The sequence below is a fragment of the Saccopteryx bilineata genome, chromosome 3 (assembly GCF_036850765.1).
Source record: "Saccopteryx bilineata isolate mSacBil1 chromosome 3, mSacBil1_pri_phased_curated, whole genome shotgun sequence".
Taxonomy (NCBI): domain Eukaryota; kingdom Metazoa; phylum Chordata; class Mammalia; order Chiroptera; family Emballonuridae; genus Saccopteryx; species Saccopteryx bilineata.
The window spans coordinates 269,289,961-269,314,565 of record NC_089492.1 but is presented as its reverse complement, the minus strand read 5'-3'; the positions used below and the strand labels follow the sequence as shown (position 1 = coordinate 269,314,565).

At 48.3% G+C, this 24,605-nt stretch overlaps 1 protein-coding gene across 4 annotated transcripts; it reads left to right on the top strand.

Moving 5' to 3' along the window:
- Nucleotides 1-464: 464 nt before the first annotated feature.
- TMEM39B (transmembrane protein 39B) lies at nucleotides 465-23,616 on the top strand. 4 transcript variants are annotated; one of them, XM_066265098.1, is made up of 9 exons: nucleotides 465-578; nucleotides 2,195-2,321; nucleotides 2,833-3,052; nucleotides 3,637-3,720; nucleotides 4,031-4,185; nucleotides 15,361-15,697; nucleotides 16,847-17,034; nucleotides 20,433-20,553; nucleotides 23,190-23,616. In XM_066265098.1, the coding sequence occupies exons 1-9, from the start codon at nucleotides 575-577 to the stop codon at nucleotides 23,430-23,432; spliced, it is 1,479 nt and encodes a 492-aa protein (XP_066121195.1). In that variant the 5' UTR covers nucleotides 465-574; the 3' UTR covers nucleotides 23,433-23,616. The 4 variants fall into 4 exon arrangements, with proteins under 4 accessions (XP_066121195.1, XP_066121198.1, XP_066121197.1 ...); XM_066265100.1 differs by lacking the exons at nucleotides 465-578; nucleotides 2,195-2,321 and adding an exon at nucleotides 3,443-3,484 and having other exon boundaries at nucleotides 2,926-3,052; XM_066265099.1 differs by lacking the exons at nucleotides 465-578; nucleotides 2,195-2,321 and adding an exon at nucleotides 3,443-3,522 and having other exon boundaries at nucleotides 2,926-3,052.
- The last annotated feature ends 989 nt before the right edge of the window (nucleotides 23,617-24,605 follow it).

Genomic DNA, 24,605 nt, shown 5'->3' with positions numbered 1-24,605 from the left:
GCAGGGGAGTAAATCTTAAGAATCCGCAAGACTAGGTAAAAGATTAGATGTGGGGCCGAGAGAAACGGGGAAATAACTCCCAGGTTTTGACTGCGGTAGACCAAAGAGCAATACGGCCGGAGAGAAAGGTGACAACCCAATTTGGGAGGTGTTCAATCTTGGCAGCCTATGGGCTACTCAAGGATCCCGTCCACTTCGGGCAGGAACTGAGCCAAGAGGCGGGTTCCGGCCCCCTTCCTCGGACCTGAAGAGATGCTGCGAGAAAGCGCGCACGGAAGAGCAGGACGTGGGTTTCCCTGCTTCTTGGGTTTCTTTAGCAGCACTGCAGGAAAGGCGTGAACACGACTACGAGACAAAGACAATGCAGGCTCCGCCTTTGTCTAGACGGCCCCTTTAAGAAGCGCGCCCCCAGCCTCTATCCCGCCTTGTATGCAAATTTAGCGGCGAGGCGTGAGCGCGCAGCAGATACCCGGGGACTGGGCTGCGGCGGTTAGTCCTCTCCCGGCCGCCGTCGCCTCCGACATATTGCCCGCAGGAGCTGCGGCGGCGAAGCGGAGAGCGCCGGGGGGAGGAGATGGGTAAGCAGATCGGGTCCGGCTCTGTCCGGGAACGGGCGGCCGCGGGGACTGGGATAGTCAAGCTGCTAATTGCTCCCACAAGGGGACAGGATCCCGGAGAGGCGCGGGGGAGGGGATTCGGCTGCAGGGGGACCCCGCCCCCTCCTGTCGTTTTGCGGGGTGGGGCCTTTGTTGTGGGGGCGGGACTTCTAAGTGAAGGGGGCTTGTGGAGAATTGGGTTTAGGTGAGGACCCGGTTAGGCGTGGGAGCGAGGCTTGGCGGGGGCGTGGCCTTAGTGCTAGGGGCGGAGCCCGTGGGCTGTAGGTACTGGTGCAGGGGCGTTCGCGTAGGTGCTTTATGCTGGGAGTAGTGGGACGAGGAGGGATCCCATTCTGGAGCGGGGCTTCTGGGCAGACAGAGCTTTTATTGGCTTGTGGGCGGGTTTTCTGGGCTAACAATTGTGTGTAGGCGGGACTTCTGGGCTGAGGGTGCTTGTGTGGGCGCAGAGCTTCTAAAGAGAGGAGGGGGGTGTGGGCAGACTTTTGGGCAGACTTTTGGTGCTTGTATGGGATTTTCTAAGCCAAGTTTAGTAGTGTATGGACAGTTCTGGGCTGGGGGCTTTTTGGGTACGGAGTTCCTGGACAAGTGATTTGTGGAAACTTGAGGGAAAAGCTTCCAAACTGAGGAACTAGGGCCAAAGAGTATGTGTTATGTAGGCTGCTGTGTTGCCCTGAAGGGGTATGAACAGTGCTACAACCTTGACTAGAACTGGGGTGGTGCTTATAAACAGAATGGCACCTAGGATCTTGAGCTAGACTGCTAAGGCTAGAGAAATAGATTGTGGGTCCAAGTTTTGGGTCCACAACCACACAGTTCTCCAAAACCCATATCCTTGACCCTGTGCTCAGGCCGTGGGTCCTGACCATAAGACACTGGGATGCCCCTTTACCATCCTGAGCTGGATCTCAGGCCCTGAAGGAAAAGGCTGTAAGAGTGCCCAGAATTGTACGCCTACAGAAACTGTGTAGTATTGGAAAGGGGTAGTGTGCACCAGCACTAAGAGCACAGGACCCAGACCCCCAAACTACCTGTGACACAGTATAAACTCAGTTTTCTCATCTGTTGAAAACGTACCTTGCTGGTTTCACTCACTCATCAACATATACTTACTGGGCATTTACTTAATGCAGGTCACTGTGGTAGGGGGAGGGGATACATCAGAAAAAGATAAGTATGGTGACCTCACTGACGTTCCATACTAGTAAGACGGACAATAAGTATGTTAACCAATTAATAAAATAAATTCCAAGAGTGAATTGCTGTGGTGGGGGGGGATTACGGCAGCAGATACTTCATAAATGGCAATCAGGGAAGGGCTCTCCGGACAGAGTGTACAGCAAGTACAAGAGGTAGGAACAAGCTTGGTTTGCTTAAGGAGAAAAAGGCAGGATAGCTGAAGCATAGAGGCGAGACTGAGAATGGTAGATAAGGTTGAAGAGGTAGGCAGGGGCCAGATCATGGGTCTCTGTGACAAAATGGTAAAGTGAAACTCGAGGTAACTGGCAGCCAGTAGTATTGCAGTTATCCCTGATTCCAGCCCTCTGGTTTGAAGATCTACCTTATGTTGAGCCCCACAGGAGGACGAAGAGGTCCCAATAGGACGTCCTACTGTCGTAATCCACTCTGTGAGCCAGGATCCTCAGGGGGCTCTGTTGGGGGCCACACTTCCAGTGCATCAGTCACCAGTGTTCGATCCCGCACCAGGTAAACCACGTTTCTGTCTCTTGTCCCTCACTGTGGGCTCACAGGGGCAGTATGGACGAGCTGTCCTGACTGGGCTCTGAAATGATATAACCCAAAATGCCAGGTGGGGGCTCAGAAGGCTGTGAGCAGAAGAAAATATTTAGAGAGTAGTCATTTGGACAGCTGCAGAGGGACATAGTATAATAAGCCCAAAGGCCTGGATTCTATATAGTTATAGGTCTGCTGCTGATTTGTTGGTGGCTTAAACAAGTTATCTCCCTCTTTGAGCCTCCCTTTTCCTCATCTGTGAAATGGACCTAATAATTTTTTCTTTCCTGGGGAATGTTGGGAAGCCGAAACAAGATTAGGGATAGGAAAAGGCCTGTCAATTACTTGTCTGAAATGTAGGATAAGGACTGTGTTCTTGCTGTGAACTGCTTTTCTGAGCTTACCTCATAATCCTGTGCCCCAGGAGCCCTTCTTAGTTGGGGTTCTCAGATCGGTTCCTGATGTCTTCCCTTCCTACCCTCAGGAGCAGTTCTGGGACGGGTCTCTCCAGTCCCCCACTGGCCACCCAGACGGTCGTGCCCCTACAGCACTGCAAGATCCCCGAGCTGCCAGTCCAGGCCAGCATTCTGTTTGAGCTGCAGCTCTTCTTCTGCCAGCTCATAGCCCTCTTCGTTCACTACATCAACATCTACAAGACAGTGTGGTGGTACCCACCTTCCCATCCGCCCTCCCACACCTCCCTGGTAGGTGCTCAGCTAGGACCAGCCGTGTGTGTGTGTGTGTGTGTGTGTGTGTGTGTGTGTGTGGTGTTTGGTTTCAGTTTAGCATAGCTTACCCAGCACCCTGTATGCTTGGCCTCATGCTGGGCAAGGGAGATGTAGAAGGAACAGGAAACTGGTGACTCTTGAATACTCACCCCTAATGTGCTCAGCACCACACTAGGCATTTGTAAGGGTAGCAGAGATGAGTCTGACAGATTTTGCTAAAGGAGCACAGTCTTAAGTCCTGTGGGGCAGATGAAACAGGCATACGTGAGTGTTTTAAGGAGTGGGAAGATCTCTGCAGAGAGGTTCAGGGACAGGGGCGAGGGTGATCAGAACAAGAGGGCTCACACACCACTCTCTTATCTCCAGGGACGTTCCCACTTCCCTCTGGGTCCTGTTCTACTCCTCTAGGTAATTTCCTGTCCTGACTCAGCTGGAGGCCTATGAAGGTCAGAGAGTGGGGACAGTCCCTATGGAAAGGACTGGGCAGGGGGAGGTGGGTATGAGAATAGCTTGTATGTGGGCAGGAGGCCCACATGACCCCCAGCCTCTGCCCCTGACAGAATTTCCACCTGATTGACTTCAACTTGCTAATGGTGACCACCATCGTTCTGGGCCGCCGCTTCATTGGGTCCGTCGTGAAGGAGGTGATTGGGTCCTAGAGGCTGGGGACTTTGGGACTCCCTTTCCCCTGAGGGTGCCAAGGAGACATATGGAGCCCTTCAACCCTGAGGCATTTCCTTGGGGCTCCTTTTGGACTTGGTTGAAGGACATTACTCACATCACTTCGACTGCTGGAGTTCACTGGGTGTTGAGAAGGACTCACTGTGCCAGGTCCTGCCTAGCCTGCTGCCCCATGTTTCCCTGGGTGGGATCATAGGCTGTTGGGAGGGATTTGGGGGCAGGCCCTGTGACCTTCATCCAAGGCCCATCCCATCCTATCTCGCCCTGACCCAGGCTTCTCAGAGGGGGAAGGTCTCCCTCTTTCGCTCCATCCTGCTGTTCCTCACCCGCTTCACCGTTCTCACGGCAACAGGCTGGAGTCTGTGCCGCTCCCTCATCCACCTCTTCAGGACCTACTCATTCCTGAACCTCCTGTTCCTCTGCTATCCGTGAGTACCCCTTACTTCCCCCCTCACTGCCCGGCCCCTGGCTCCCAGCCTCCCAGCCTTTGTCCTGAGTGTGGCTGGGCCACCAGGCCCCGGCACCTGGGAGATTCACAGGCAGAGCAGCAGCAGTGCCCCCTCACGTTGCCTGACTATATCCCTGAGATAAGAGGGATCAGCCTTCTTTCGCAGGCACAGGAACAGAGACGGCATAATTTGCCCAAGGTGCCACCTAGAGGGAGCTCAGAATGAGACTCAGATCTGAGTGTAAACCCCTAAGGAAGGTTCCTGAGGAAAAGTGCACAGGCTTTGTCTCCCATCTCTTTCTCTCTCTCTTTCTTTTCGGTTCTCTCTCTTTCTGTCCTTGTGTCTGTCAGAGTTTATATAAGCTCTTTGTACCTCCCGCAGGTCTGTGTGCATGCAGGCACCTGTGTGTATTCATGTTTTCTGTGGGTGTTTTTTATTCATGAAACACACGTGTGTGTGTTACCTGCACATGCATGTGTATATGTTTTGTCTTCGTGTCTGTTTTGGTCACTCACTCGCTTCCTCTTGCTAGAACCCAGATTGTTGAGGATAGAGAGATAGTATCTGAAAGAAGCCCAGGGCTGCCCCCTTTCTGGCCTAGAATTGTGGAGGGCTTTGCAGGGTATCCACTCTGGCTGTTCGTGGGGCAAGCTCTTGGCTGCCCGGGCTTTAACAGTTATTTCTCAACCCCTGAGCTTTCTGGTTTATGAGCTTCCCCAGGTCGGACCAGTCCTGTTCCCTAGGAATCTCAGAGCTGGACCCTCCTCCCTCTCTACCAAGCTTAACCAAAAAGGCACTGTCATGGGAGGAGTCCCATCACTGTCGCTTCAGTTATATCTAATGTATAATTAGATGAGTGACACATGTCATATAAGAACATTGAACTTTATAGAAACTTTTAATGAAATGTCCACATAATCTTAGTCTCCCAGAAAACCATTATTAACAACATATCCTTCCATATTTTGGGGGGGCAAGAACACATATACTTTTTTAGAAACAAAAATGGGATTATACTCTACATGATGTTGTACAATTTATTACAGTTTTTACATAATCATATAACTTGGATATTTTTCCATGGCAATGCATATGGATCTGCCTTTTTCTATTTTTAAGCAAGAAAAAGAAAGAGATTGGGGGAGGGACAGAAGAAAGACAGGAAGGGAAAGAGATGAGAAGCATCAACTCATAGTTATGGCACCTTAGTTCACTGATTGCTTTCTTATATGTGCCTTGACCAGGAAGTCTCCAGCCGAGCCAGTGACCCCTTGCTCAAGCCAGCCACCTTGAACTCAAACCAACAACTTTGGGCTTCAAGGCAGTGACCTTTGAGCTCAATCCAGTGACCATGGGATCATGTCTATGATCCCATGCTCAAGCCGGTGACCCGTGCTCAAGCTGGTGAGCCTGCACCCAAGCCAGATGAACGCATACTCAAGCTGGCGACCTCGGGGTTTTGAACCTGGGTCCTCAGTGTCCCAGGTGGATGCTCTATCCACTGCTCCACCGCCTGGTCAGGCTTGGCTCACTTTTTATAATGGTCTCATTGTATTCCATTGTATAGACTTTTTTTAAAGACTATTCATTTTATCTTTTTTTTTTCTTCTGAAGTTGGAAACGGGGAGGCAGTCAGACAGACTCCCGCATGTGCCCGACCGGGATCCACCCAACATGCCCACCAGGGAGCAATGCTCTGTTGCAACCAGAGCCATTCTAGCACCTGAGGCAGAGGCCACAGAGCCTTCCTCAGCGCCCGGGCCAACTTTGCTCCGACGGAGCCCTGGCTGCAGGAGGGGAAGAGAGAGACAGAGAGGAAGGAGAGGGGGAGGGGTTGGAGAGGTAGATGGGCGCTTCTCCTGTGTGCCCTGGCCGGGAATCGAACCCGGGACTCCTGCACGCCAGGCCGACACTCTACCACTGAGCCAACTGGCCAGAGCCCAAGACTATTCATTTTAGAGAGGAGAGAGAGAAGCTGGGAAGAGCAGGAAGTATCAACTCCCATATGTGCCTTGATCAGGCAAGCCAGGGTTTTGAACCAGCGACCTCAGTGTTCCACATTGATGCTTTATCCACTGCACCACCACAGGTCAGGCTCCATTGTATAGATTTTTTTAAATAGATTTTAAAAAGTTTTTTTACTTGTTAATTTTAGAAAGAGAGAGAGAGAGAGAAACATCAAGTTCTTGTTCTCCTTCATCCATGCATTCATTGGTTGACTTTCCTATATATGTATCCTGATCGGGGATCGAACCCACAGCCTTGGCATATATATGAAGATGATGCTTTAACCAACTGAGCTACCTAGCCAGAGCCACCTAGCCAGGACTACATAGTATAGGTTTTTTTGTTTGTTTGTTTGTTTTTGTTTTTTTACAGAGACAGAGTCAAAGAGAGGGATAGATAGGGACAGACAGGAACAGAGAGAGATGAGAAGCATCAATCATCAGTTTTTCATTGTGGCACTTTAGTTGTTTATTGATTGCTTTCTCATATGTGCCTTGACCGCGGGCCTTCAGCAGACCAGGTAACCCCTTGCTCGAGCCAGCGACCTTGGGTCCAAGCTGGTGAGCTTTGCTCAAACCAGATGAGCCCGCGCTCAAGCTGGCGACCTTGGGGTCTCAAACCTGGGTTCTCCGCATCCCAGTCCAACGCTGTATCCATTGCGCCACCACCTGGTCAGGCCACAGTATAGGTTTTTGAAAACAATCTGTTTTGTCTGCAATTGGTAGATTTTTGAGTTGTTCTTAGCTTCTCCCTACTTAAAACAATGAGGGAGAGACCCTGGCCGGTTGGCTCAGTGGTAGAGCGTCGGCCTGGCGTGTGGAGGTCCCGAGTTCAATTCCCGGCCAGGGCACACAGGAGAAGCGCACATCTGCTTCTCCACCCTTCCCCTTATCCTTCCTCTCTATCTCTCTCTTACCCTCCCACAGCCAGGGCTCCATTGGAGCAAAGTTGGCCCAGGTGCTGAGGATGGCTCTGTGGCCTCTGCCTCAGGTGCTAGAATGGCTCTGGTTGCGGCAGAGCGACACCCTAGATGGGCAGAGCATCGCCCCCTGGTGGGCATGCCGGGTGGATCCTGGTTAGGCAGTCTCTGACTGCCTCCCCATTTCCAGCTTCAGAAAATACAAAAAGGAAAAAAACAAAACAAACAACAAAAAAAAACGAGGGAGAGAGTCTGACCTGCAGTGGCACAATGGATTAAGCATCAGTTTGGAATGCTGAGGTCGCCATTTCGAAACCCTGGGCTTGCCCAGTCCAAGGCACATACGAGAAGTAATTACTACCAACTTGAAACTTCCTGCTCCTCTCCCCCTCTTCTCTATCTCTTTCTGCTCTCTCTAAAATCAATCTTCAAAATAAAATGAGGCCGGAATATTCTTTTACATACATTTTTGCACACATGTCCAATATTTTTGTACAGCAGATTCCCAGAAGTAGAATTACTGCACCAAAAGTTATATCTACTTACACTTTTAATAGACATTAGCAAATAGCTCTCCAAAATTTACTCTATTGATTAAAATTGCCAATAGTCACCTTAATTTGACCTTTTCTGGTTATTCTCTGGTGAGTCCATTGTCCTAGGATACAGACATCATCTAATGTTCATATTTTGCTATATATTTTTTTTAATTTTTAAATTTTTATGAACATAATACATGTACCTCATAAAAAATTAAGTCTAGTAGGCTAAAAGTTTATAATGATAAACAGCCTATAACTCCACCCACCAGAGTTTTAGTCCCACTTCTCAAAAGCAGTCTCTGTCGCTGTTTCTGGTTTTAAGTGTTTTCCAGGCTACCTCCATAATTCTAGAATTCTTTTATACCTTTATTTATTCCTTTAAAATTTTTATTGATTTTAGAGTTGGACTTACACAGTTAAAATTCAACAGGTATAAAAGAGTATGAATGGGCCCTGGCCGGTTGGCTCAGTGGTAGAGCGTTGGCCTGGCGTGCGGGGGACCCGGGTTCGATTCCCGGCCAGGGCACACAGGAGAAGCGCCCATTTGCTTCTCCACCCCCACCCCCTCCTTCCTCTCTGTCTCTCTCTTCCCCTCCCGCAGCCAAGGCTTCATTGGAGCAAAGATGGCCCGGGCGCTGGGGATGGCTCCTTGGCCTCTGCCCCAGGTGCTAGAGTGGCTCTGGTCGAGGCAGAGCGACGCCCCGGAGGGGCAGAGCATCACCCCCTGGTGGTCAGAGCGTCGCCCCCTGGTGGGCGTGCCGGGTGGATCCCGGTTGGGCGCATGCAGGAGTCTGTCTGTCTCTCCCCGTTTCCAGCTTCAGAAAGAGAAAATTAAAAAAAAAAAAAAAAAAAAGAGTATGAATGAAAAAAATCTCCCCTGACTCCTGTTTCCTAGCTCTCCATTTCCCCATCCCAGAGATAGCCACCTCTGTTTCTGGTTTCTTGTGTATCCTGGAAATAAACGTTCTTTGCACCACAAGCATACTGCACATGCATATATGCACATCCATTCAGGTGCACATGCAATGACAGATAAAAGATTTAGTACACCCTTCCATTCCTACTGGTTCCAGTGTTTGATAACTTACTATTTCTAGTTTTCTATTGGTTATCTTTTTCAATATTATGAATATGCCTGTATTTTTTATTCCATCAACAGCAGTCAGTATCTTAATCCCTTTTATGGAAGAGGAAACTATTAGGAGCCCTGCCAAACCACTTTTTCTCTGCTCTTCCTCCTCTCACTTCCTGGCAACTAAACTCTTATATTGTCCAGCTTGACATTCGCCCTCTTGTATATAAACACATTTAAGTCTTTCATTCTTTGTCTAAGGCTAATTCTAAAAATTAAAAACAAGTAAATAGCCTGGATGTTAGGAATGTAAACATAAAAATATCATTCAGTGTAGGACCAAGTAGTATTCATAGATGACATTCCTTCTCTGTAGTTACTTGGGCCTCTTAAAAAAAAGAATGTTCTTGTGTCAAGGTCAAATGATTTCTCTTTTCTTACATCCCATCAATTAATTAAAGTCATGTCATATTTTAGTTTGCTTCATATTTAGATTATAACTATCTTTTTTTAAAATTTTTTTTACAAGGACAGAGAGTGAGTCAGAGAGAGGGATAGACAGGGACAGACAGACAGGAACGGAGAGAGATGAGAAGCATCAATCATCAGTTTTTCGTTGCGACACCTTAGTTGTTCATTGATTGCTTTCTCATATGTGCCATGACTGCGGGCCTTCAGCAGACTGAGTAACCCCCGCTCGAGCCAGTGACCTTGGGTCCATGCTAGTGAGCTTTTTTGCTCAAACCAGATGAGCCCACGCTCAAGCTGGCGACCTCGGGGTCTCGAACCTGGGTCCTTCCGCATCCCAGCCTGATGCTCTATCCACTGTGCCACCGCCTGGTCAGGCAGATTATAACTATCTTATACAAGTTTTTATTCCTCTTGGGAGTTTCTAATTGCCTTTCTTTTTTCTTGTTGACCAAAGAATGATGGGCCTTCAACATATCCTCAAGTTTATCCAGCTCTCAATCATGCTACCTGTTGCCTGGAATTTATTTTTCCCCCCAAAGACATCCCTCCCGGAGCCCTCCATCCTCCTGCTCCATTCTGGAGGTTGCTTTTTAGGCCTGCTGAACAGCTCTCAGCCTGAGACTTCCCTACACTGCCCTCCTGGGTTGGATCCACTGTTTCCTGGATCCCATGTCTTCCTCTTTCTTGGTTTTCTCTCTTATTTTGCTGGAGTGCATTATCAGGTAATTTTCTTAACAGTGGGTACATGGGAGTTATATGCATTCTGAGTCCTTGCATGTCTAAAAATGTCTTTATTCTGCCCTCATACTTGATTGATTATTTGGCTGAATGTAGATTTTACTCATTCTCAGAATTTTGAAGATACTGATCCACTGTCTGTAGCCTCCCATGTTTACAAAGAGAAAACTGATGCCAGTTTGATTCCAGTTACTTTGTAGATGACTTGCTTTTTTCTTTCTGAAGGCTTTTAGGGATAGTCTGTTTATTTTTTGATTGTTTGAAAGTTCACAAGAATGTGTGTGATGTGGAACTTGTCTCAATCATCTAATAAGAATTCTAGGACTTTTTAACCAGACGGTATAGGTATTCAGTTCAAGGAAATTTTCTTCTATTATTTTTTTGATGATATCTTTCCTTCCATGTTTTCTGTTCTCTCTGGGACTTCTTTTCATCAGATAGTAGACCTCATAGATTGGTCATCTGTTCCTCTTATATTTTCTCTCATATATTTCTCATCATTCTCCCTCTGCCTCCCTTCAGCCTCTCTTTCTATGTCTGTTTCTCTTTTTTTACTTTGTCTTAGGGAGATTTCGTCACCTTTATCTTTCCAGCTCTTTTGAGATTTTTTTCAGCAATCACATTTTTCATTTTTAAGGCCTCTTTCTTATTTTCTTATTTTTATAAGTTTTTATTTATTGATTTATTGAGAGAGGAAATGAAGGAGGAAGAGAGAGAGAGAGACAGGAACATCAGTCTGTTCCTGTATGTGCCCTGACTGGGAATCAAACCGCCAACCTTTGTGCTTCAGGATGATTCTCCAACCAATGGAGCTATCTGGACAGGGCATCTAATTTTCTGATTATTCTTTTTCATAGCATTCTGTTTTTAAAATCTCTTATGTCCCTTCAATATTGTCTTTCCACCTGGGTCAATTTTTCTGTTTTATGCTGCTAGTTTTCTAAAGACAGTTGGCCTCTTTGCCTGTCTGTTTATATTTAAGAATGAAGGACCTAGTATCTTGGGGTATATTTTCTCTTCCTTTGCCATTGTATACAAAAATAGGAGATTTGCCTGGAGTTTGGGGACATGGGCAGGGCACACTGATGCAATCTTTGCTCTAGGGTGATTGAAGGAGTTACTAGTTGTCAGCTGTGGGCCCTCCTAGGCTAGAAAAAGGGGGAGAGGTATTACTCTAGGATTCCCAAATTGGAGACCTCAGTTCTCAGACACCTTGTTCAATTTTTTTTTTTTTTTTAATTTTTATTTTATTTATTCATTTTTTTAGAGAGGAGAGAGAGAGGGAGAGAGAGAGACAGACAGAGAGAGAAGGGGGGAGGAGCTGGAAGCATCAACTCCCATATGTGCCTTGACCAGGCAAGCCCAGGGTTGTTTTTTTTTTTGAACCGGCGACCTCAGCATTTCCAGGTCGACGCTTTATCCACTGCGCCACCACAGGTCAGGCTTGTTCAATTTCTATGGAGAAAAAAATCCTTCAAGGTGTGTTGTGTGAAGTGCGTAAGAGAATAAAGGGACTGATTCTTATACATAAATACAGATCTTTGTTTAATTCCATTTGTTCAGCCCTGCTTTTCACTTCTACCTTCTATCAAATGTGCCTACTTCTAGCCAGAGTCTCTCTTAGGTGACTAGGCAGATAAGCTTCTTCCCCCAGTGCAGCCCTCTCATGGCATCTAGACCTGTGCCACCCAGTTTAGTAGTTTGTAGCCACCTGTTGTTACTGAACATTTGAAATAGACTAGTTTGAATTGAGATGTGCTATAAGTGTAAAATATATACCGGATTCTGAAGACTTAGTACAAAAAAAAGAAAGTAAAACACATCATTCATAAATAATGATTCTGTTTTGTAGTGATTGTGTTCTGTATATATTGTTATGTAAGATAAAGTATTAAAATTAATTTTATCGCCTGACCTGTGGTGGTGCAGTGGATAAAGCGTCGACCTGGAAATGCTGAGGTCGCCGGTTTGAAACCCTGGGCTTGCCTGGTCAAGGCACATATGGGAGTTGATGCTTCCAGCTCCTCCCCCCTTCTCTCTCTCTGTTTCTCTCTCTCCCTCTCTCTATCCTCTCTAAAAATAAATAAAAATTTTTAAAAATTAATTTTATCTATTTTTTTATGTGGCTCTTAGGAAATTTTAAATTGCATGTGTGACTCATACTTCCATTAGACAGCACTGCTCTAGAGGTCTGATGCCTTCCTTCTGCATCTGTCAACATGTGTCTGTCTACTTTTCAAATTTGTCAAACTCAATTGTGTACCAATAACCCCCCTCCCATTCTTTTTGCGGATATGGATTTATTTCCTGCCGTCGTGTCTTGAATGGAGAGGATGGGAGGGATTCTGCCATCTTGCATGTGACCTAATTTGTGACCCGTCAGAGCAGTCACTTGCTGTTTCCACATCATTTGATTGACTCTGCAGTTCTTCTTAGAAGCAAAGCCAGAGAGATTTTTAAGTACTTGCCCTTAAGTTTGAGTTTGAATCCCTTTTATGTTTGTGTAGGTACCCCACCCCTTCATTCCCACAGGGTATCCTGAAGAGTGTTTTGGGAGTCCTGTTTCAGTCTTCTTTCCTGTCCCATGGAATCACTGGCCTATATTTGGTGGGGGGTTGTATTTTTCTGAAGTTGGAAACGGGGAGGCAGTCAGACAGACCCCCGCATGCACCCGACTGGGATCCACCCGGCATGCCCACCAGGGGCGATGCTCTGCCCCTCTGGGGCGTCACTCTGTTGCAACCGGAGCCATTCTAGCACCTGAGGCAGAGGCCACGGAGCCGTCCCCAGCACCCGGGCTAACTCTGCTCCAGTGGAGCCTCAGCTGTGGGAGGGGAAGAGAGAGACAGAGAGGAAGGAGAGGGGGAGGGGTGGAGAAGCAGATGGGCGCTTCTCTTGTGTGCCCCGGCCGGGAATCGAACCCGGGAGCCCCGCACGCCAGGCCGACGCTCTACCACGGAGCCAACTGGCCAAGGCCACCTATTTCTTTTTTTTTTTTTTTTTTTTTTTTTTGTTTTGTTTTTTTTGTTTTTTTTTTTTGAGTGGAGAGGGAGAGACAGAGAGAGAGAGAGAGAGAGGAGAGACAGAGAGATAGAAATGGGGGAGGAGCTGGAAGCATCAACTCCCATATGTGCCTTGACCAGGCAAGCCCAGGGTTTCGAACCGGTGACCTCAGCATTTCCAGGTCGACGCTTTATCCACTGTGCCACCACAGGTCAGGCCACCTATTTCTTTTCTAAACAAAATTGTATTGATATAATCTGAGCCAGGCACCATGCTGGAGGTTACTGCAAAGATTAAGAAAGTATTCATCAAAACACTAGCATTAGCCTGACCAGGCAGTGGCACAGTGGATAGAGCGTCGGACTGGGATGCGGAAGACCCAGGTTCGAGACCCCGAGGTCACCAGCTTGAGTGTGGGCTTATCTGGTTTGAGCAAAAATTCACCAGCTTGGACCCAAGGTCGCTGGCTCAAGCAAGGGGTTACTCAGTCTGCTGAAGGCCCGTGGTTAAGGCACATATGAGGGAGCAATTAATGAACAACTAAGGTGTTGCAATGTGCAACAAAAAACTAATGATTGATGCTTCTCATCTCTCCGTTCCTGTCTGTCTGTCCCTGTCTTTCCCTCACTCTAACTCTCTCTCTGTCTCTGTAAAAAAACAACAACAATAACAAAAACACACTAGCATTCCTGGCTGCGCATAAAGAATCGATTCAAGCTGTGTAACTTAAGGCAAATTAAGTAAACTGAGGCTCATAGAGGTTAAGTACTTAGCCATAAATAGCAGCATTAGTAAGTGGCAGAGCTAGGATTTTTTTTTTATTTTTTTTATTCATTTTAGAGAGGAGAGAGAGGGAGGGAGAGAGAGAAGAGAGAGACAGGGGGAGGAGCTGGAAGCATCTACTCCCATATGTGCCTTGACCAGGCAAGCCCAGGGTTTCAAACCGGTGACCTCAGCATTTCCAGGTCGACGCTTTATCCAGTGCGCCACCACAGGTCAGGCTTAGTTGTTCATTGATTGCTTCTCATATGTGCCTTGACCACGAGTCTTCAGCAGACCGAGTAATGCCTTGCTCGAGCCAGCGACTTTGGGTCCAAGCTGGTGAGCTTTTGCTCAAACCAGATGAGCCCGTGCTCAAGCTGGCGACCTTGGGGTCTCGAACCTGGGTCTTCCACATTCCAGCCCAACGCTCTATCCACTGTGCCACTGCCTGGTCAGGCAGAGCTAGGATTTTAATCCTGGCCTATTTGTCCACAAAGGTTGTGCTCTCAACCAAATTCTCTAAGTTATCTTACTTAACCTTACCCCAGGGAGAACGGCAGCATCCCCATTTTATAGAACAGAAAACAATAACCCAAAGAGTCAGATTGCCCAAGGACACTCGTATTTCCCTTCTTGGAACCTCAGAAAACAAGAAAAGAGGAAATTATTGTTGATAAGAAGATGTAGCATTCTCATTGACCCTAACTTCTGGGGCAGCCCGGGGACCCTTCTGGGTCTTTCTATGTCTGAGGAGCTGGGGAAAGGGAGAGGCCCCAGGAAAGAGTACCTCCTATGACGTTCCAAGTACTGTGCTGGATCCTTACCCAGTTTATAATTATCTACCCTTCTGGGCTATGGGTTTGCCTAGTTTTCTCCTCAAATGATATTAGCCAATTACTCAAAACACCCCTTGACTAGCCCCAGCCCTAACCTAAGGGTACCACTCAAAGGAGCAGATTTCTATTATTAAGGGTCCATGTCGGTATGTGTCATGTAATAGGCACATACTGTTCTGAACTGCCCTCTGCCGCACAGAGGAGTTGCCTCTAACATAGGTACTCATAGTAACTTATACCTCTCTTTTGTGGTGCGTGGACATTTTAAATTAATTACTTGTAGCATTTGTTGACTATCTGTCCTGATCTTTGGTACCAGATTGTTCTGAGTTTGAATACCAGCTCTATTGCTTCCTCATTAATTGTGTAATCTGTGGAAGTCCGCTTCACCTCCCTGAGCCACAGCTTCTTTGGCTGCAAAGGGCACAAAATAGCAGTATCTAATGCACAGTGAGTGTTCTTAGGAGGGAAAAAGAGGAGAGAATGCACATAAAGGACTTAGCACAGTGTCTGGAACACAGGTTGTACCGAGTCACTGTGGGCTGTTACGATTACTGTTAGTCAAGGACTCATCTCTTGCTCCCTGCTGTGTCCCTGACGCTCAGCGCACACTCAGTGCTAATACTTGAGTTGAATGACTGACTGTTGGATGGGAGAATGGATGGGTAGAAGGATGAGTACATTCTTCCCTCAAAACTGCCAGGAGAGCGAAGGCAAGGGAAGAAAGAAGGTATCCCTTAGATGCTAAGGGTTGGGATCACGGCCCGTGGGCAGGCCTGCCCTCACCACTGTCTTCCCCAGCAGGTTTGGGATGTACATTCCGTTCCTGCAGCTGAACTGTGACCTCCGCAAAACAAATCTCTTCAGCCACTTGTCTTCCGTGGGTCCCCGGGAGGCTGTCAGTGGTCTAGCGAGGAGCCGGGACTACCTGCTGACTCTGCGGGAGTCATGGAAGCAGCACACCCGGCAGCTGTATGGCCCAGACGCCATGCCCACCCATGCCTGCTGCCTGTCGCCCAGCCTTATCCGCAGTGAGGTGGAATTCCTCAAGATGGACTTCAACTGGCGCATGAAGGAAGTGCTCGTCAGCTCCATGCTGAGTGCCTATTATGTGGCCTTTGTGCCTGTCTGGTTTGTGAAGGTGGGTAGCTCAACCTGGGGACAGAAAGGGCCCATGGGAAGGGCCTGCTGCAGGGCTTTACCCTGTTGCCTGCCCCCCAGGAGAACGGCTTGCATGAAGCACTACTGGTTTTTATGAGATTCAGTATGTTCTCTCGAGGGCTAGAGTGACTGCCACCTCATGTTAGAGTGGGGAAAACAACGTTCATTGAAAGGAAGTGGCCTGCACAGGGTCACCCAGCCAATGAGGAGGAGATGGCATTGTTCAAAATACTTGATAACAAAGAACAGTGACATATTTATTTCTCTTTTTTTCCAAATTAGAAAGTTTATTTAGAAAGTTACAAAGGTAGTAGAAGTGAGCCAGTGGGCTGCTTGGGCTCTAGAAACAAGTCACAGAAGCAAAAGAAGGGCCCTTGGAGCTTAGGGGGAGAGGAAGGCAAAGGCAGCATGCCTGTGGGGAGGGGCAAGGGCTGGCCCGCTCCCGGGAGGGAGGGCACAGGTAACTTCTACTTCACTTCGGCTGTTTAGGCACAGCGTGTCACAGTGTCCTGCTTTATCGGTAAATAGGAAAGCCAGGACTCCCCCAGATCTGAGGGAATGCAAAAGCCTGTGCTCTTTAGCTTGTGTGGTGTCCTAGAAAGGTATCTCTCCAACTGACCATAGGAGTTGAATGGACTATACTGAATAATATGATATTGAGAGGACTTCAATTCTGTTGAGCATCTACAATGTGCTAGAGCTTTCCTGAGGATTGTCCTCCAAATGCCTCTCAGAGGTTTGGTGGTATCTTATACTCATTTAACAGATGAGGAAACTAGAGTTCAGAGCAGTGAAATGACTTGGCCAGGGTCACACAGTCAATAAGCAGCAGTGTCAAGATTTGAACTCATGTCTATTGGACTCATGTGCTTGGACCCCAGAGCTGTGCTCTGGCTCAGAGTGGTGGGCTGTGGGAGCAGTTTTGCTTTGTAGAAAACTAAGTAGTGGGCACAGGTTCTAAGCCCATGATTAAACCTTCATTAGGTATTAGATCCTTGGTTTTAAGTCACCCTGAGTTTTCTCCAGGGTTATCCTGATCTTCAAGGCAGATAGAATCAGGGAAAGGGGAAGGAGTGAGGCCATTCCATTATGGACATCCCAAGCCTTACCCACTGCTTTCTACCCCCAGAACACACACTACTATGACAAGCGCTGGTCCTGCGAGCTCTTCCTTCTGGTGTCCATCAGCACCTCAGTGATCCTCATGCAGCACCTGCTGCCTGCCAGCTACTGCGACCTGCTGCACAAGGCCGCTGCCCACCTGGGCTGCTGGCAGAAGGTGGACCCAGCGCTGTGCTCCAACGTGCTGCAGCACCCGTGAGTTGTCCTACCCTTAGAGAGTTGCCAACCCCAGCCCTCTTGCTCAGTGTCTGAAGTCATTCACCTCCTCTCTTGTCAATTCATTCATTTAGTCAGCAGTTTATTGATCATGTCTTATATGCTAGACCTTGTGGTCAGAGTGGAGTATGGCAGGGCCCAAGACAGGTATGTTTCCTGTCCTTAAGTAACTTGTAATATACTAGACATTGGAGAGGGACAGGTGCTAAATTCATAGACTCATTGACGTTATCATTCTCTGACTGTTGTTTATTCACTCATTGACTGATTTGCTCATGCATTCATTCATTACTTCACTCTATCCACTGCTTACTCATCCATGCAGTCATTAGTCATCTGCTCTTGCAGCAGACATTTATTTCTACCTAATCTATACTAGGCCTGGTTCTATGTATTACACAGAGAAGCTTAGCTTTGGCCTATGAGCAGAGGAAAGCTATAGAGGGTTTTGAATAGTGGAGGTACTGATTCCAAGGCGTACCTTAGAAACATCAGTCTGGAAACAAGATATGGTGTTGTGTTGGTTGATGGTGAACCCTGGACAGGGAAGAAAAGACACAGGGAGAAAATGACTGAGACCAGATCCTGGAGGAGTTCACAGCCTGATAGGGGTGATAGCTGTTTACACAAATAGTCAGGATGAGTGGCATAAGAGAGACCCAGCTGCAGGGTGGCACTGTACCCGGAGCAGAGGCAAAAGTCACCCTGCTTGGGAACCCTGAAGGGCTGGGCTGTCCTCCCCTTAGCCTGGTTCTCTCTTGGTGCCTGGCATGTCTCCAGCCCTTCACCATAGTGCTTTTCACCCAGGTTATACTAATTTTTTTTTTCTTTTCTTTTTTTTTGTATTTTTCTGAAGCTGGAAACGGAGAGACAGTCAGACAGACTCCCGCATGCGCCTGACCGGGATCCACCCGGCACGCCCACCAGGGGCAACGCTCTGCCCACCAGGGGGCGATGCTCTGCCCCTCCGGGGTGTCGCTCTGCCGCGACCAGAGCCACTCTAGCGCCTGGGGCAGAGGCCAAGGAGCCATCCCCAGCGCCCGGGCTATCTTTGCTCCAATGGAGCCTTGGCTGCGGGAGGGGAAGAGAGAGACAGAGAGGAAGGAGGGGGTGGGGGTGGAGAAGCAAATGGGTGCTTCTCCTATGTGCCCTGGCTGGGAATCGAACCCGGGTCCCCCGCACGCCAGGCCGACGCTCTACCGCTGAGCCAACCGGCCAGGGCCGGTTATACTAATTTTCATGCCTGTTTTACCACATTAGATTGGAAGCTTCTAAAGCTTGGGCCACTTCTATATCACATCTGGGTCTTAGGCCCAGCACAAGGCCTGACAGAGAAGAAGCCACTAGGACAGGTTTGTATAGGCAGGCCCAGCAGAAGCTGAGTCGCAGAGGGAGGCCACAGGGCCAAGCCTCCTGGTGTTGGCCCTCTGTGCTGGTCCGGGTCCTTCTCAGTCTCTGTTCAGGGGGTCCAGGGAAGGGAATAGGCATTGCCAGATAGGCCAGAAGGGGACCCAGCTTAGCCTAGGTCTCTAAGGGAGGGAGGAGTAGAAAGATAGAACATAGTGAAATATGAGAATAAACCTGTCCATAGCTCGCCACAGTGTGCAGATAAGACCCAGGCTCTGTCACAGGCTTCACAGCTGGTGAACTGAGTCCTGCCAGCCTTTTCTACCCCATCTCTTACCATGTCCCAGCTCACACCCTTCTCTAGCCAGGCCAGACCTCTTTGGGTCCTTAAACTGTATGCATTTGTGTTTCTGAGCTTTTGCGTGTGATACGTTTTGCCTACAACACTCTTTCCAACTCTCTTTTCCTGATTAATTCTTTAGCACTTGATTTCCTTCAGGACTTTCCTGACCATTCAAGTGCACCTCCCTTCTCCTCCCACAATCCCATAATGCCATGATCACTGCACCTAACACTGTCTGCTCTGTGTGCTCGGTGACTTGCCTGTCATTCCAGGACTAAAGCTCCAGAGATCAGGGCCTGATCTGTCAAGCACTCAGACATCCCCTCACTCCTGACAGAGTGCCTGGCTCAGAACAGGTTCATAGCAAAATTTTTGTGGTGTTTTGAGTATATATATATACATTTTTTAAGATAAAATTTGTATACAATGAAATATATATATCTTAAAGATTATAGTTCTTTGATTTTTAATAAAGGGATATACACCCATGTAATCCACCTTCCATCAAGATACAAAACATGTCCAGCCCCTCAGAAAGTTCCTCATGGCCCCTTCCCAGTGACCACCCCAACTACTGTCCTACTTTCTTTCACCATAGGTTAGTCGTCTGTTCTGCAACTTTATATAAATGAAACCTTGGGTCCAGCTTCTTTTATTCAGTCTATTGTCTGTGACGTTTGTCTGTGTTAATGCATATAACACGGTAACTATTTTATAAATGAATGAATCAACAAGGCAGGAGCAGGAGCTTGAGTTTCTTGCAGACAGTGATTCTCAGCCCTCTAGCCCGGTACCCTTGGAGTTCCTGAGAGATGTTTCAGAACATTGGATAAAAGCTCATTGGTTCCACCACCTCATTCACACACTCACTGGGTCCTCTATGTGCCAGGCCTTGAAGGCCACAGAGATGAATTGGACACCATCCCTCTCCTTAAGGGCTCCCAGCCTAGTGAGGGGTACAGACATAAGTAAGTGATGAGACATTGGGGAAAGGAGACCAGTCGTATGGGATTCAGAGAGAGTTAAAGGATACTGAACTCTGTGTGGAGCTGAAGAAGGCCTTATGGAGGATTCCAGGTTTTAAAAGATGACAAAGAGCTTGTCAGAAGGCTAGGCATCAGGAAGAGCAGTCCTGTTGGTGGTAGCAACCCATGCAGACGCATGAAGTAGTAAGGTATGCTGGAAGAACTGGAAACAGTTCTGCATGGCTTGAGCGAGAGCTATATGGTGGGAGGCATGGAAGGACCGCAGAGACCATGCCAAACAGGGGAATTGACCCAAGAACACTGGACAGCCTTCAGGGGATTTTGAGCCGAAAATAGGTTCAGTTTGGTATTTTACAAACACTACTCAGGCATCTGTGTGATGAACCAATTGGAGGCTACAGGTGAGACCAAATGTAGAAAATGCACCTAGAAAGGGAAAAGGATTTTCTTGATAGTCCCTCACATGTCCTTGATAGACATTAATGTGAGCCCTAGACCTTGTGACTCCCAGTACGGTGAATATCTCATGATTCTTACCCCGTTTTACAGAAGGGCAACTGATTCTCAGAAAAGGGAGGTTACTATGTCTAATTGGTAGAAATGGGAGCAGAGCCCTGGTGGTCTTTCCTCATGTCCAGTCTTCATGTCCTGCTTTGGTGGGTGAGCTGGGAGTAAAGGGCCTTGTTGGGCTGTGCCTCCAGGTGGACTGAAGAATGCATGTGGCCACAGGGCGTGCTGGTGAAGCATAGCAAGAACGTCTACAAAGCAGTGGGTCACTACAATGTGGCCATCCCCTCTGATGTCTCCCACTTCCGGTTCCACGTGAGTCTCCTCCCCTGGGAAGGAGGGGTGGGGCCTGATCTCGAAGGCAGGAAGGTGATTTCATTTCAAGAGAGAACCATTTTTAGTATTTTCCAAATCTAAAGGAGGACAATGCACACTGCACACATGCAGAACAAGGACAGCCATACCAGTGACCACTTCATATAACTACAGCTCACCTGGGAGCAGATCTTTGGAAACACTGGGTAGAGGTAGAAAAGATGATACAATAAAAGGAGGAGTTCTAGCTTGATCGGTGGTGATGCAGTGGCTAAAGCATTGACCTGAAATGCTGAGGTCGCTGGTTTGAAACCCTAGGCTTGCCTGTTCAAGGCACATATGAGAAGCAATTACTATGAGTTGATGCTTCCCGCTCCTCCTTACCTCCCCCCCCTTTCTAAAAATCAATAAATAAAATCTTTAAAAAAAAAAGGAGGGGTTCTTGGTGGAAATAATAACTGTTATCATTTCTATTATGTGTCAGGCACTATAGTAAGGATTTCCTATGCACCCTCCATCAGTCTTTACCAGAACCTGTGTATGGGAGAAATATCAGGGCTCTCCCCATTTTTAGATACTAAAATCAGCTTAGAGAGTTTAAATTGTTCAAGGGTGCCTTCCTGGGAAACTTGGAAATTGATGGTAATAAAACTATGGAAAAAGGCCTGACCTGGTGGCGCAGTGGATAAAGCATCGACCTGGAAATGCTGAGGTCACTGGTTCGAAACCCTGGGCTTGCCTGGTCAAGGCACATATGGGAGTTGATGCTTCCTGCTCCTCCCCCTATTCTCTCTCTCTTCTCTCTCTCTCTCTCCCTCTCTCTCTCCTTTCTAAAATGAATAAATAAAATTTAAAAAAAACTACAAAGGATCAACCAAATAAAAAGTTGATTCTTAATTAAAAAAAAAAACTGGAAAAAGTATGCTCAGAATTATCTAGGCTAGTGGTCTCTGTTTTATTTACTTATTTTGCTATCAAAATGTCTAATACAGTCATAGACTAAAGTTCAGTATCTAGGACCTCATGACACTGCTGTATTTGAAAGGGTTGGCACGCTTTTACTTCCCACTCACCCCGCTGTAGTCCCTGAAGTAACCTCCTCGGAACCTGGGGCTCTGAGGAACGCAGTCTGCAAAATCATTGACCTGGGTGAACTCTTCATTTCACAGCAGAGAAACCTAAGGCCTGGGCAGGGAAGGGCCTTGCCCAAGGTCCCAGAGCCAGCCTGGCATGCTGGACTCCTGGACTCCCGTTTCCTGCTACTTCTGCCATCCCGTAAACAGCTCTTGAGGTTCGGTCGGGTATCTTGGCTCCTACAGACTCTGGATCCCTAGACATTGAGCACTCTTTTTTTTTTTTAATATTTATTTATTTATTGTAGCAGAGACAGAGTCAGATAGGGACAGATAGACAGGAAGGGAGAGAGATGAGAAGCATCAATTCTTTGTTGCAGCTCCTTAGTTGTTCATTGATTGATTTCTCATATGTGCCTTGACCCAGGGGGCTACAGCAGACGGAGTGCCCCCTTGCTCGAGCCAGTGACCTTGTGCTCAAGCTGGTGAGCCTTGCTCAAACCAGATGAGCTCGCGCTCAAGCTGGTGACCTCAGGGTCTTGAACCTGGGTCCTCCACATCCCAGTCCAACGCTCTATCTACTGTGCCAACCGCTTGGTCAGGCTTGATCACTCTTTTGAACTGACCAGAAAATTTTTCTTGAGTCCCTACACTCTACCTTGCCCAGTAAACACCAGGTAAGAGTGAGGTGTTGCCATGTCCTCTTGACATCGCTTAGCTGGCAATGCTACACGTGAAGTAGTGGGTGACTCAGGCCGCAGAGTCTCTAATAACTTTTCATGCCTGTGTGATAAGATTTTAATTTGTTCAGGTCTTACAGTACCCAAGAGGATCACATATAAAAAGATGTTGATTTTAGACCAGAAAAAGTTTGAGAGAGCAAGTGAGACTTCTCAAGAAAAGCTTCCTAGAGAAGGTAGAAGGCGAACAGGATCTTAACTCACGTGGGAAGCGGTAGTCTTTTTTTTTTTTTTTTGCATTTTTCTGAAGCTGGAAACAGGGAGAGACAGTCAGGCAGACTCCCGCATGCGCCCTACCGGGATCCACCCGGCACGCCCACCAGGGGCGAAGCTCTGCCCACCAGGGGGCGACACTCTGCCCATCCTGGGCGTCGCCTTGTTGCGACCAGAGCCACTCTAGCGCCTGAGGCAGAGGCCACAGAGCCATCCCCAGCTCCCGGGCCATTCTTGCTCCAATGGAGCGTTGGCTGCGGGAGGGGAAGAGAGAGACAGAGAGGAAGGCGCGGCGGAGGGGTGGAGAAGCAAATGGGCGCTTCTCCTGTGTGCCCTGGCCGGGAATCGAACCCGGGTCCTCCGCACGCTAGGCCGACGCTCTACCGCTGAGCCAACTGGCCAGGGCTGGAAGCGGTAGTCTTGACAGAAGGAACACCACAAACAAAGGCAGAGAGGTGGCCAAGTCCTTGCCCAACCCTCCCAGGTCTTCCCACCCCAGTCCCAGCTGGGGACCCCTAGAACTCACCCCCCTCGTGGGCCCATCCAGCCCATCCAAGAGGCAGGTTCCCGGAGCATACTTCCCAGTCCATGCCTACTCTTTCCTGGATAGTTCTTTTTCAGCAAACCCCTGCGGATCCTCAACATCCTCCTGCTGCTGGAGGGCGCCGTCATCGTCTACCAGCTGTACTCCTTAATGTCTTCTGAAAAGTGGCACCAGACCATCTCGCTGGCGCTCATCCTCTTCAGCAACTACTATGCCTTCTTCAAGCTGCTGCGGGACCGCCTGGTATTGGGCAAGGCGTACTCATACTCGGCCAGCCCCCAGAGGGACCTGGACCACCGGTTCTCCTGAGCCCCAGGGTGACCCCAGGCGGGCTATCCCTGGGAAGGGGCTGTTGGGGAGGGATGGGTGAGGGACAAAAAAAATCCAAAACTGACAAAAAAATCCACCAGAGCTTTGTATTTTTGTTACATACTGTTTCTTTCTTTGATAATTGATATGATTATGAGGAAAAAAAGTCCTATTTTTATACTCCTAATAAGTCTGTGTCCTGTATTTTTTTCTCTCGCCTCTCAGAGTGCAGAGGGTGTGCCTTCTGGGTCCTGTGGGCTGGGTCTTCTCCAGTGGAGAGGAGGTGAGGCATTAGAGGTCACGGCAGCAGTGAGAACTGCTGAATGCTTGCTGTGTACAAGATGCTGCTCTATGTGCATGACATGCCTTGTCTTAATCCAGTTTTTATGACAACCATAGGAGCTGGGTGCTGTCACTCCTAGTTGATAGTTGAAGAACAAGCTCAGAGAGCTATAGTGATTGGCCCAAGGTAACACAAGGGCCACAAAACCCTCCAAAAGATGCTGCTGCTGTCCTAGCAGAATGTGATGTCCTGATTCAGCGTGCAGTCCCTGCAGCCCTGCTGTGTGCCAGGGATTGTGGTAGATGGTGAGGATGCTGACACAGAAACAAGTCTTACTACACTGGGATGGGTGTAACAGTTACAAGGTACACAGTAGCATAGGGGAAAGGATGTATAATGTTCTCTGGACTTCTTGGAGGAGGGGATAGCCTGAGTTATATCAGCCACTTCCTAGGTGGACAAGAGGGGAAGGGCATTTTAAGCAGAAATGCAATACACAGAGGTTTCCTAGAGCAGGAAGGATAAGAAAGGTGGGGCAGTGGTGGGGTGGAGCTGGAAAAGTCTGTAGGGCCTGGATTGGGGAGGACCAATGACTCCAGCCTAGAGCAGTGGTAGTCAACCTGGTCCCTACCACCCACTAGTGGGCGTTCCAGCTTTCATGGTGGGCAGTAGCGGAGCAACCAAAGTATAAATAAAAAGATAGGCCCTGGCCGGTTGGCTCAGTGGTAGAGCGTCGGCCTGGCGTACGGGAGTCCCGGGTTCAATTCCCGGCCAGGGCACACAGGAGAAGTGCCCATCTGCTTCTCCACTCCTTCCCCTCTCCTTCCTCTCTGTCTCTCTCTTCCCCTCCCGCAGCCAAGGCTCCATTGGAGCAAAGATGGCCCGGGCGC

Bases quoted from the DNA above. Each gene is read 5' to 3' on its own strand.
- TMEM39B (XM_066265098.1), top strand. The intron at 3,053-3,636 runs GTAGGTGCTCAG...TGCCCCTGACAG, and splicing joins CGCCCTCCCACACCTCCCTG to AATTTCCACCTGATTGACTT. The intron at 17,035-20,432 runs GTGAGTTGTCCT...CTGTGCCTCCAG, and splicing joins TCCAACGTGCTGCAGCACCC to GTGGACTGAAGAATGCATGT.